Genomic DNA, 12,643 nt, shown 5'->3' with positions numbered 1-12,643 from the left:
AAAAATCCTCCCAGACCTTGCAAGGGCTGGGCTATGCTGATGCCCCACAGTTAAGTGCAAAAGAATTGACTTGGAGAACAGACGAAGGCCAGGTTGGAAAAATGCAGCCATTTGTGGTAGACATCCCAGTCAATCTTTGGGGAAGAGATGTGCAGCAACAGCTGAAGCTAACTTTAACCAATGATTACTCTGAGGCCAGTCAGAATATATGAAACAGCAAGGATTTGTTCCGGCCTTGGGGCTTGGTCGGCGTCTCCAAGGATGCAAGGAGCCGATAGAGCCACTTCCTAAGCAGGACAGAAAAGGTTTGGGTTTTTTCTTAGGGGCCTCTGAAAACAAGGCTTCCACTAAAGGTGCAGTACCCATACCTTGGTTAACACAAAAGGCGGTATGGGTTCCTCAGTGGCCCCTCTCTCGAGAAAAATTGGAAGCGGCTCAAACTCTTGTCCAGGAACAGCTGCAGCTGGGGCATGTTGAACCTTCAGTGTCGTCTTGGAATACCCCAATTTTTGTGATTAAAAAGGCCTCTGGGAAATGGAGGTTATTACATGACCTTAGAGCAGTAAATGCCCAGATGCAAATTATGGGGCCCATCCAAAGGGGACTTCCATTACTTTCTGCGTTACCTCGAGAGTGGCCCATTTTAGCTTTAGATATTAAGGATTGTTTCTTTTCCATACCTCTTTATGAGAAGGATAGGGAGCGCTTCGCCTTCACCTTACCCTCTGTTAATCATGAAACCCCGGATGCTCGCTATCAGTGGAGGGTTCTCCCCCAAGGGATGGCCAATAGCCCCACAATTTGTCAACTGTTTGTGGGGGCTGCACTAACCCGTTAGGAAAGATTTCCCAACAGTGCGGATTATCCATTATATGGATGATATTCTGTTGGCTGCGCCCTCGATAGAGATTCCCCATAGAGTGTTTGGGCGGGTGTCAAAAACCTTAGCTGACAAAGGATTGATTATTGCCCCTGAAAAGGTTCAACAGTCTAGTGTTGTTCAATTTCTGGGGACCGTTGTTTCCCCCACTGAGATTAAGCCACAAAAACTTTCCATTCGAACTGGTCATCTTAGAACACTTAATGATTTTCAGCAATTGGCAGGAGATATTAATTGGATAAGGGGGTTTCTTAATATCCCTCGGTCAGAGTTGTTACCTTTGTTTGCCATTTTGGAGGGCGACCCTGAAGTCACCTCCTCTAGATCCCTGACACCTTTAGCACTAAATTCTTTGCAAAAGGTTGAGGCAGCTTTGTCTAGGGCTCAACTTTCACAGGTTGATTTAAAATTACCTATCGATTTATGTATATTAAAAACGAAAAATTATCCCACGGGGGTTCTTTGGCAAAATGGCCCCTTGTGGTGGCTTCATGGCAATTCTGTGGGAGCAAGAACAGTTCAATATTTTCCTGAATTAGTGGCTAAGCAAGCACTTCTGGGCATAAAGTATTGTTTGATGCACTTTGCAAAGATTCCAGATAAATTAATCATTCCATACACCCGTGAACAAGTTGAGGTTTTGGCCGCTACCGTGGATACTTGGGCAGTTCTTGTTTGCTCATTTCCCAATGTAATTGATAATCATTATCCTAAACATCCTTTGCTTGCTATTATTAGTAAAAATTTAGTGCATTTCCCTGTTGTTACTTCAAAGGAACCCCTAGTTAGTGCCCTGACCATCTTTACGGATGGATCAGAGTCTGGACAAGGTGCCTTTTTTGTTCAAGGACACCAACAACCAGTGGTCCTTCATTTTCAGCCGAATGTTCCGCAGGCTGTTGAATGTTTGATTGTGCTTGAAGTTTTTAAAAGATTTGATCAACCTTTTAACTTATTTTCTGATTCCTTATATGTTGTAAATGCCGTTGCTTCCCTTGAAGTTGCTGCTTCAGTTAAGCAGGCCAGCACAATTTCTAATGTTTTGTTACAGATTCAATCCCTTATTTTAAACAGAAAACACCCTTTTTATATTGGACATATTCGTGCCCACTCTATGTTGCCGGGCCCGATGGCAAGGTGTAATGCCCTGGCGGACCAGGCAGCTCGGGCTGTGGCCCTGGTTGCTGCTGATCCTGTAGAATTGGCAAAAGACTTTCATAAATTGTATCATGTACCTGCTAATACCCTTAGGAAAAGATATAATTTACCCAGGCATGTGGCAAGAGATATTGTTAAAGCTTGTAAATTTTGTGTTACCTTTCTTCATCCTCCCCATGTGGGGGTAAACCCCAGGGGGTTGAGACCAAACGCCCTATGGCAAATGGATGTTACTCACCTGATAGAATTTGGTAAATTGAAATATTTACATGTGTCTGTGGACACCTTTTCTGGTGTCATTCATGCCACACCTTTGGCAGGAGAAAAGGTGTCTCATGTCAAAATACACTGCTTAGAAGCTTGGGCAGCTTGGGGAAAGCCCCTTAGACTTAAGACGGATAATGGCCCTGCTTATACTTCCCATAGTTTTCGCGCCTTTTGCGCACAAATGCAGGTTGCCCACACCACAAGATTACCCTACAATCCACAAGGACAAAGTATAGTAGAGAGAGCTAATAAAAGTTTAAAAGAAATGCTTCAAAAACAAAAAGGGGGAATTGCTGAGTCAGCATCCCCCAGGGAAAGACTTTCTCTTGCACTTTTTACCCTTAATTTTTAAATTTTAAATGACAATAATCAGTCCGCCGCAGATCGGCATATGATGGGAAACTCCATGGATATTAAAGACGTGGTCATGTGGAAGGATGTTATCAATAATAAATGGTATGGACCGGATCCGGTTATTACGAGATCCAGGGGAGTTGTTTGTGTTTTTCCGCAGGATCAAGAAACGCCACATTGGGTCCCAAGTCGGTTGACACGACTTGTCAAAGAAGACCAAGAAAAGAAGAAAAATGACTGCGAAATCTCTGATAATGATGATACTACTGATGGTCAAGATCTGCCCCAGCCAGGGATCCTGTCGGTGTTCCCGAGACCGATGCCAGTCAAACATGATGCCAGACTTTTCCCACGATTATTTGTTATCTTTTAGGTAATTGGACTGGTGAATTTGATGAGATGCTGGATCAGCTGCGGATTGCCATTGTTACAGTGAACTCAACGCGAGTGGACCCCGGATTGGTGGAGGGACTCCAGTCTTGGATCTCCTCTGCTGTTTCCTGGTTTAAAGAGTGGGTGGGAGTCGGAATGTTTTTAGCCTGCTGCCTGGGAGGATGCGTGGTCTGCCTATGGTTGGTCTGTCGCCTTCGAGCCCAAACCAGAAGGGACAAGGTTGTTATCTCGCAAGCATTAGCCGCTTTGGAGAGTGGATCCTCACCCCAGATCTGGCTGGCGGCCCTGAGAGGCAATTAAGCCTTACCATCCTGCATAGCCTTAGCACCCCGAGGGATCAGGGGATCCCATTGCACCGGGACAGGTATGCAACTTGCAATTTGGGACAGGGTGCGAGGCAAGTGCACTGCACTTGAGGAGGACCATCTCCTCAAGAAGAGCATGCTGGGTTGCAAGTGGGTTGATGCCCAAGATCCCACCTCTGCAAAAAAGGCATCGGACGGGCCTGGTCATCACTGGGGAAGGCGCCCCTCAGGCGAAGACCAGTGCAAGGTCCTCTCATTAATGTTTTAGACAGAGGCCCAACCTCTACTCTTACCTGTTGCCAAAAACAAAAAGGGGGAACTGCGGGGAGCCGGGACGAACGCCATTACAAGGCGCCGCCCACTTCCTTGCAGTTTTGACGTAAACAACTCCATATTAGGCAGTGCTTGGCGGGACGGTGGGTCCTGGGCTTTGCGCATGCGCGAGCCACGTAGAGTCCCCAGCCAATCCCATGGCACCTGGTGACAGTGAAAGGCAGATGACCAATGATAGAACGACACGTGTCCCTATTCCCTATATAAGCGGCCATGTTTTTTGTGCACGCTCTCTCACGCTCAAGCTCTCCTACAAACAAGAAGGCTCTCCAATAAAGTGTGATCTGAGAAGACTCCTGGTGTGGTGGTCGTTCTTCCTCGCTGGCCGAGAAGGCGTTCGCTGCAGGAATAAATAATGATCCCATCTCCAAGTATTGTTCCAGTTAGGTAATTTAGCACCTATGATGCATGTGTGTCAAAACTCTTTCAACTTTTAAGTGTTGCATCAAGTAATTTCTGCATGAGCAGTGTCATGTGATCCAAAGAAAGCTTATGATGTATGGCTCCTAAAGGCCATAGGAAAAAAAAACTGGATTTACATATTAATTAGTCAGCGTGAAAGTACTCCAAGCATGAAAATGAACAGGGCTGCTCTGTGAGAATAATAAGGTATGTCCCACATAAACCAGAAAAGTTCTCAAATTACGTATCCTCAAAGCAATGGCACAAAATTGCAATTACTGAGAGAAGGGTAAGAAACAAAAGAAAGCAGAGATTTCCACCTCCATTACTGATCTGCTTTTTAATTATTCTGGTCAACAAATCTCTATGGGATTTTCAAGACAAACCCCGAAAGCATTTATGGCAAATTAACTTTCCTTGAAGACCCAGGCTACTGAGGAATGACGAATCAGCCCGAGGTAAGGGGAAAGAAGGGGTCAAGACCCGGTACAGAAAGTCCAGTACCGGACGAGGTGCTGACCAAGCCCAGATTTAGCACCAGGCCTGCAGCCAGTGTGCCAAGTCTTGTATGAAGATCTTGTGCACATAAGAGGACTGAACTCTGGATTTGTGCCACACAAAGCCACAGGGATGGCGGAGGTAACCACTGGAGGTGATGGGGAGCGGGAAGACGCAGGAAGGACCGCGTGGGCTCAGAAAGGCGACGCGGTCAATTAAATGGCTGTCTGAACCACTGCACCTCACATTGTGGAAGCGGGCTCAGGCCGAAGGCAAATGTGGAAAGCAGGCTGCGGTGTGGACCGAGAAACTCAAGAGCCGTCCTCACAGGCCTCTGCTGGGCTTGGGAGTCAGTCACCTGTGTGAGCAGAACGCACGGCCCACTCCAGCTGGGCTGGCAAAACATGCTCATCGCCCACGGCACCACGCCCACAGCCAGCACCGCTCCCGCAGCCAGCACGGTGCCCTGCGGCCACGGCGTGGCCACTGATGTCAAGGGCAAGGCCAGCCCCCTCAGCGGGCTATGGCCCGCAGTGTGTGGAACACCTTTAGCACGTTTCCAGCTCATTTCACAAATGGCCACAGCATCACAAAGTAACTGTTTTACATTTCAAAACTACGGGTTAGACTGAGAGAAACAGCGCTTTAAGAAGATGCACTCGTGTCCAGGCTTCTTGTCATGATCCATGACACAGAGGCTTTACACAAGTCCAACTTCTACGAGGACTTAGGGCAGGCATGAATCTGAATAAAAACAAAGGGACTCGTGACCAGGTAACTTCAGTTCCATCACTTAGCCGAGGCCTGAGGGGCAGCCACCGCCGTGGCACGCCGTGTCCTCAAGTGAACCGTATCCCATCCCCACTGGCTGGATACTGGACTCATCCGGGCTGGACAGCCCCACCTGATACCACCACCCCGACAGGACTGGGTGGAGGAGGAGACCCAAAGCTACAGAGTCCACAGCAGTGGGAGAAAGCCAGAGCAGCAGAGCCAGGCAGGAGTGAGACCAGAGGAGGGCGGGCCAGGGAGAACTCGGACCCCACAAGCCGTGGGAGGAGCCTGTGGGGCAGCTCCACCCTACCGGGTGTGCACTGGTGGCTCTGCGTGACGGCCACACATGCGGGGAGGCACAGCACACATGGGAGCGTGCAACAGCACACACGGGAGCGTGCAACAGCACACACGGGGGCGTGCAACAGCACACATGGGAGCATGCAACGGACGACGGGGCATACAACAGCACACATAGGGGCGTGCAACAGAAGACGGGGCATACAACAGCACACATGGGGGCGTGCAACAGATGACAGGGCGTGCAACAGCACATGGAAGCATGCAAGAGCACACACAGGGGCGTGCAACAGCACACACGGGAGCGTGCAACAGACACACGGGGGTGTGCAACAGCACACACGGGGGCGTGCAACAGACGACGGGGCGTGCAACAGCACACACGGGAGCGTGCAAGACACGGGGGCGTGCAACAGCACACATGGGGGCGTGCAAGACAGGGCGTGCAACAGCACATGGAAGCATGCAACAGCACACACGGGGGCGTGCAACAGCACACACGGGGGCGTGCAACAGACGACAGGGCGTGCAACAGCACATGGAAGCATGCAACAGCACACATGGGGGCGTGCAACAGCACATGGGGGCATGCAACAGCACACATGGGGGCGTGCAACAGACACACGGGGGTGTGCAACAGCACACACGGGGGCGTGCAACAGACGACGGAGCGTGCCAATAGCACATGGGGCATGCAACAGCACACGGGGGCGTGCAACAGCACATGGAAGCATGCAACAGCACACGGGAGCGTGCAACAGCATACACGGGGCGTGCAACAGATACACGGGAGCGTGCAACAGATACACGGGAGCGTGCAACAGCACATGGGGGCATGCAACAGCACACACGGGTGCGTGCAGCAGCACACAGGGCGTGCAACAGCACACACAGGAGCGTGCAACAGACACAAGGGTGTACAACAGCACACGAGGTATGCAACAGCACACACGGGGCGTGCAACAGACACATGGGAGCATGCAACAGACGACGGGGTGTGCAACAGCACACGGGGGCATGCAAAAGCACACACGGGGGCGTGCAACACACGGGGGCATGCAACAGCACACATGGGAGCGTGCAACAGACACATGGGAGTGTGCAACAGACGACGGGGTGTGCAACAGCACACGGGGCATGCAAAAGCACACACGGGGGCGTGCAACAGACACACGGGGGCATGCAACAGCACACGGGAGCGTGCAACAGACACATGGGGCATGCAACAGCACACACGGGGGCGTGCAACAGCACACGGGGCATGCAACACACACAGGAGCGTGCAGCAGCATACATGGGAGCGTGCAACAGACACACGGGGGCGTGCAACAGATACACGGGGCGTGCAACAGCAGGGCCACAAGCATAGACTACAAAACACGCATTCCCATGGAGGACGCAGGCATAAGGCTTTTAAAGGAGGTAGAACGTAATATATTCCCAAGCAGACTCAGATCCAAAACATCCTGGGGGAGAAAGTCTGAACACCCCGTGTTTCCATCCACCGTCAAGTCTCCACCAGTCATCACCCATCACCCAGCATCTCCGCAGGCCCTGACTTGTATGGGGGGCGGGGGGGTCGTAGTCACAGCAAAACAGTGAGCGCACCGACGCGCAGCGGCCGGGGAGCTGTGGGACCTCGGGCAGTATCACAACCCAACACCACTGTGGGAGCAAGCAGTCCGTTAGCAGAGGACAGGCATGCCTGCTGAGTGCACACACAAGCCGCCAAGTCCATTACAGACGCACTCTGGTGGAGCAGACACCAGCCTAGCCCGTGGCTGGAAAACACAATTTCCCGTAACACTTACAGCGAGAGACCGCGATAATGGTGGCCTGGGGCCCTGCCCCTTTCACTTCCGACTCCACGCTGCAGAAGGCAGTCATGGACAGCGTTAATCACTGGTGTGTGTGCACAGGGGCCCTCCTCCTGTGGGACTTGCCATTTGGCCGTGTCATTTTGTATCAGGCTGGCTTCTGGGGGTGTGTGCACTCTGCTCAGGTGGTACTGTCTAAAGCTCTGGACTGCCATGACTCACTGTTAGCTGCCCAGTCAGGTCTCCAGTTGGCTCTTTACAGAGAACTGGGGTCCGTGGGACACCCTGACCATCTTGGCGGGGGGGGGGGCAGGGGGGGAGGGCTCTGAGTTCTATCTGTGTGGTGGCCATATACTTTATTATCATAATCGTGTATGAAGAGTCTAACTAAAATGGAACATTTGCTCCCAGGCTTGACTCCCGTTAAGCCCCGTGGCACACATACACGTTAGGTGCTAGCAAGAGAGTAAGGACAACTGAAGGACGGGTGGGTGACCGCCCTCCCACGTTGCACAGGGGCCTGGCCGTGTGGCGTAGGGCTATGGCACCTGGGTGTGCCCACTTCCCTGGTGGGAAGTCTTGCTGCGCTCCGCGAAGGCCGAGTCCTTCAGGCAGCCTGCCGCTGGAGCGTGAGCAGCACGGCACCGTGTGGCCGTGTTGGCGTGGAGGTGAGGAGGTGGGAGGCAGGGGAGAGGAGAGCAGCGCCGAGGAGAACGTCATTCCTCTGCCTGACAGGCAGGCTGTGAAGCCACCTCCAGGCTGACAAGTGTCAGCCTTCGTCTCGGATCAAGCGCAGGCCAGGCTCCAGGACAAGGTGGGGACAGGGTGGCACCCGGGCTGTGTGGTGGGCACGCGGCTCTGGGCAGCTGGACACCTGTCTCTGTCAGGAGGCACACTGAGCAAATCAGGGACACCAATGCACAGAGACAAGGCGAGAGGACAGCAGACAGTGACAAGAACCACTCTGACCCCAGGAGTCAGACACACAGGCCTTCCCGCCGGCCTGCTTCCCTCTGGGAGGACATCAGGACCCCTGCCAGGACTGGCAGCAGCCCAGGCACACACACAGGGACGGAGGGCCGGCACTTCTACACCTAGCCGTGGGCCCTGGGCTTTCTTCTCAGTCCAGACAAGGAGGAGGAATGGGGTGTATGCACCCCTCCCCTCCCCCACCATGGCTCACTGCTCCCACTGGGTAGCTCCAGAGGATCCCCAGGGGTCTGAGTGCCAGCACAGGGTTCACATAACCCCACCCCACAAGAAAAAAAGACAAGCAGCCTTCACCCAGAAGAGCTCTGCCATTCTTAACCAATGTATCGTTGAGCTGAGCTCTACTTACCTAGCACTGGACATTCAAACGGAAAAAGAAAAGGACAAGGAGGGCACCTTATCCATCGGGATGGAAAGCACATCTCCAGCTGTTTCTCTTGCTCTCACTTACAACGGATCCACAGACCACATGATCGCTTCACCTTACAGAGCGCACCTGTGCGCTGCAGTGGCTTCCCCCCACAGAGCAGGAAGGAGCTCCCAGGAGGAGCAGATCCGAGGAGAAGGAGCGGCACGGGGACCCGCCCTGAGGAAGCTGCGGGCCTCGCGGTGAGGGGTGCTGGGGCCTGCGTGGGGTCAGCACCGCTCAGAGCCCACTGCGGCCTGTCCAGTCGCTGACCGCTCTGGGCAGCAGCGTTCTCTCCTCTCACTCTGGTCTAGTGGAGTCTTGGGAGTTCAGTCCCACTGTGCCGTTGAGTTGCTAGGAAAACCACCTCTGACAACTCTATTTCTCTTCCGTTTTCCTGTGTGTCCCACACAGAATCTCAATGCACAGCCCAACTGCACCACAGAAAAGCTACAAGGTGTGTGAGTGTGTCTCATGTTTACAACATGCTATGCCAGGACCAATCCTTTTCTAAGTGATGGATTTTAGCAGCCGCCCGAAGGACAACGATGGGGAAATCGCAGCACAACTCAATCCTCCCTACACTGGTGCACTGCCTTCCCGTGCATCTTAGCATACCATTGCTTCCTTGCTGATTTTGGTGTTGGTACTGGGGCTTGAACTCAGGACCTGGGTGCTAACGCAGGTTTTTCACTGAGGGCTGATGTCCCACTTCTTGAGCCACAGATTCACTTCCAACTTTTTTGTTGTTTAACTGGCTTGGCTTTGAACCATGCTCCTCAGATCTCAGTCTCCTAAGTAACTAAGATTGCAAGCATGAGCAGACACCTTGACACATGTCCTTTAGGGTGAATACAATCACACGCAAGCCACTACAAACTTCTGAGTTGACCACGATGGTTGAAAACGTCACTTGAAAACCTAGTGAGAAAATGACTAACACACTGACGAACAAACTCAGGGGTGGATGGAAAACTGGTTTTAGAAGTGAAGGGAAAAGGCCCAACCTCACAGTGGCACACAGAGCCTTGCGGCATTTCACTGATGACCCCGTAAGCCACCATCTAAGAAGAGAAAGAAAGCTGAACAATTATCCCAACAAAGAGACCAGAATGTCCTTCCCTGACACCCCACCGACAAGTTCCAGCAAGAAAGACCTTAGGTACTGCTCTGCAGAATCGCCCCGTTCCATAACACAGGCACGCCACAGTCCGGAGGCACAGAGGACCCAGCTTTATTCCTGCGCGGTCATGCCCGAGAATGATCACAAAATGGGCAGGCTTCCATCCTGAGGGTGAAGCTCTGAGCCCTACACGTCCCACCTCTTCTGAGTAGTTTCTAGCTGGCTTTCTTGCTCAAAAGAATGCCACCTAAGCCAGAGAGGAAAATTATCCAAGAAGTAAACTCCTCAGCACATGATGCGTTGCTAGGCTCGTGTATGGTACATGACACACGCCATGACAGAATCACACATGTTGGGCATCATGTACGGTATATGGAACATACCACAGAATCACACGTGCTGGGCATCAGGTACAGTGTATTACCCCCATCCATGACAGAATCACACGTGGTGGGCATCATGTACAGTACATGGAACATACCACAGAATCACACGTGCTGGGCATCAGGTACAGTGATTTACCCCTGTCCATGACAGAATCACACGTGGTGGGCAGCACATGTATGGTGCATGACACACATCCTGACAGTCACATGTGTAGCACCCACCATCATGGGCTCATCTGCTGACAGCCTTTCAGATGTCTCTTTGCACACTCTGGCCACCCCTGACAACATGACAATGCAGTAGCTGCACATTCAGTCAGCCTCCATCGGAAGTTAAGACCTTCAGATCAGCAGAGGACACCAACTAGAAGACACACAGCAAACACACCAGGTGACCGGAGGAAGATGCACAAAGTACTGGCATACCCATATGATAGTACAAAAACATTCATTCTGCCAGGGCTGAGCACATAAGCATGCAGACACACGACTCACAAGTCAGCTACATCCACAGGGCAGTGCTGAGCAGGAGGCAGTCGAGAAGCAAGGCCTCCGGGTTTAGCTTCCGGTGGATGACATGCACATAATGCAACGCCTGCAGTCCCTGGCACCGAGCCCCCCACGCAAAAGCCCCAACATTCTCTTCACCTCCAGAATGTTCACCAGGGAGCTGAGCCTGCTCTGGCTGAAGCAATCACAGGCTTCTCAGACTGTCATGCAAGGAGCGAGGACAGACCCGTCCCAGGGAGAGGGTATGGCTCTGCCAGGAGCAGGGTGCCGGGCCAGGCAGAGGAGGGCAGGGAGGGAGGAGAGCAGGCCAGGGGCTGCCGCACACGGCCTTTTAGCTTGCTGTGCGTAGACCAAGCGAGAGGCCCCCAAAGCTAACGTCACCGGGCTGGGCGACGTTCAGACCCATTGGGGCATTGGGTCTGCAACTGATTTCTCTAGGATGTTAAAAGTGACCCCCGTAGGCAAGTATGTTCTAATACTGAGAAGTGAAGCACACTTCCCCCAAGAAACTCTTTTCAAAGTGAGCCTAAAACGCCCGGGTTTGCTGACTCGTGCCTGACCGCGTGCCGACAGGTACCTTAGAAGAAGAAACAACAATCCAGGAGGAGCGCAGTCCCTGGGAGACCACCCACTCCCTGCCTGGGAAGAACATCATTTAAAAGCCCTTAACACCATTTATTTTTTAAAAATCTTTGTAAGGAAAAGGGAAACATCTCAGGCTACTTGATCTTCCAAATCTGTCACTAGAATTCTCAAACCCCACAGCTCACATCTACATTCTTAGGAAAAAGGAATCAATTCAAGAGCCACTGCCTGGACCCACAGGGTGGTGAGCAGCCTCTCCACCGGGTCTCTTGGGCTCACCAAGTGCTCGCCATGACCAGGAGCTGAAGTGCACAGCCCAGGGAATCTGAGAAGCAAGGTAACAGTCTGCCCATCACCCAGACATTAAAATGTGCCCCGATGGCTCAACCTGCAGATTACCCCACCCACCGAGGCCCACAGATGGCTCAACCCACAGATTACTGGACCCAGGCAAGCAGGATAGCTCACAACCCAAGGATGCCGGTTGGGGTGGAGCTGCGTGGGGGCATGCTCACCTTCCACCTGCTCCTAGCGCACAGAGCACAGCCTGTACCATCACCAGCCGGCCCTAGCAGCCAGGACACAGCGCCTCCTGCAGAGCCTCTGGGCCCACAGAGGCCACAGGGGCCGAGAGCAGCAGGCCCCGGGACAGAGCACACAGGGCTCTCCCGCTGCAGGTCAGCTCCCCCGTCCACCCACATCGCCATCATGCAACGCACCTGTCACCCAGCAGGCACCACGACCCCCACACAGGAGGGACTCCATGGCTGAGTCCACACACCCGCCAGGCCCGGCACCCCACCCCTTGGCATGGCCCCCCCTTGACGGGGCCCCTCTGCTCACCAGTTCCCCAGCCCTGCACCATGTTCCCTAACAGTACTGCCATCTTCCCACAATCTCCGGACTCAGAGGCCATTTTGAGAGGTCCCCTATTTCAAGAACCTGTGGATTTGTTTTAAGGGTGAGGGTCAGGAACAGGGAAAACCCCTCCCAAGGTGGGGAGGGGGAAACCTATTGATTTCATTTGGTTTTTGGTTTTGTGAGGCACGGTTTCATTATATAGTCCAGGCTTGGCCTCCAACTGGCGATCCTCCTGCCTCAGCCTCCTGAGTGCTGTTTGGGTTTTTGACAGGACCTTAACTTCCTAGCATTCTGCATGTTA

At 52.7% G+C, this 12,643-nt stretch overlaps 1 protein-coding gene across 2 annotated transcripts in view; it reads right to left on the bottom strand.

Annotated features, from left to right (window-relative positions):
* The window catches only part of Znf516 (zinc finger protein 516), a 99,806-nt gene that overhangs the window by 12,972 nt on the left and 74,191 nt on the right, over window positions 1–12,643 (bottom strand). The window contains exon 4 of one of the 2 annotated variants that reach the window (XM_070028939.1): window positions 2,652–3,159. The exons of the other annotated variant lie outside the window; for it this stretch is intronic. Within the exon in view, the coding sequence (XP_069885040.1) occupies window positions 3,098–3,159 (62 nt within the window). The 3' untranslated portion in view covers window positions 2,652–3,097. Of the gene's footprint in view, window positions 1–2,651; window positions 3,160–12,643 lie in introns of those variants that run through there. 2 annotated transcript variants of the gene reach the window in all.

Source organism: Dipodomys merriami, unplaced genomic scaffold, assembly GCF_024711535.1.
Source record: "Dipodomys merriami isolate MVZ:Mamm:240054 unplaced genomic scaffold, mDipMer1.0.p SCAF_2, whole genome shotgun sequence".
Taxonomy (NCBI): Eukaryota; Metazoa; Chordata; class Mammalia; order Rodentia; family Heteromyidae; genus Dipodomys; species Dipodomys merriami.
This window is presented reverse-complemented; position numbering and strand designations above follow the sequence as displayed.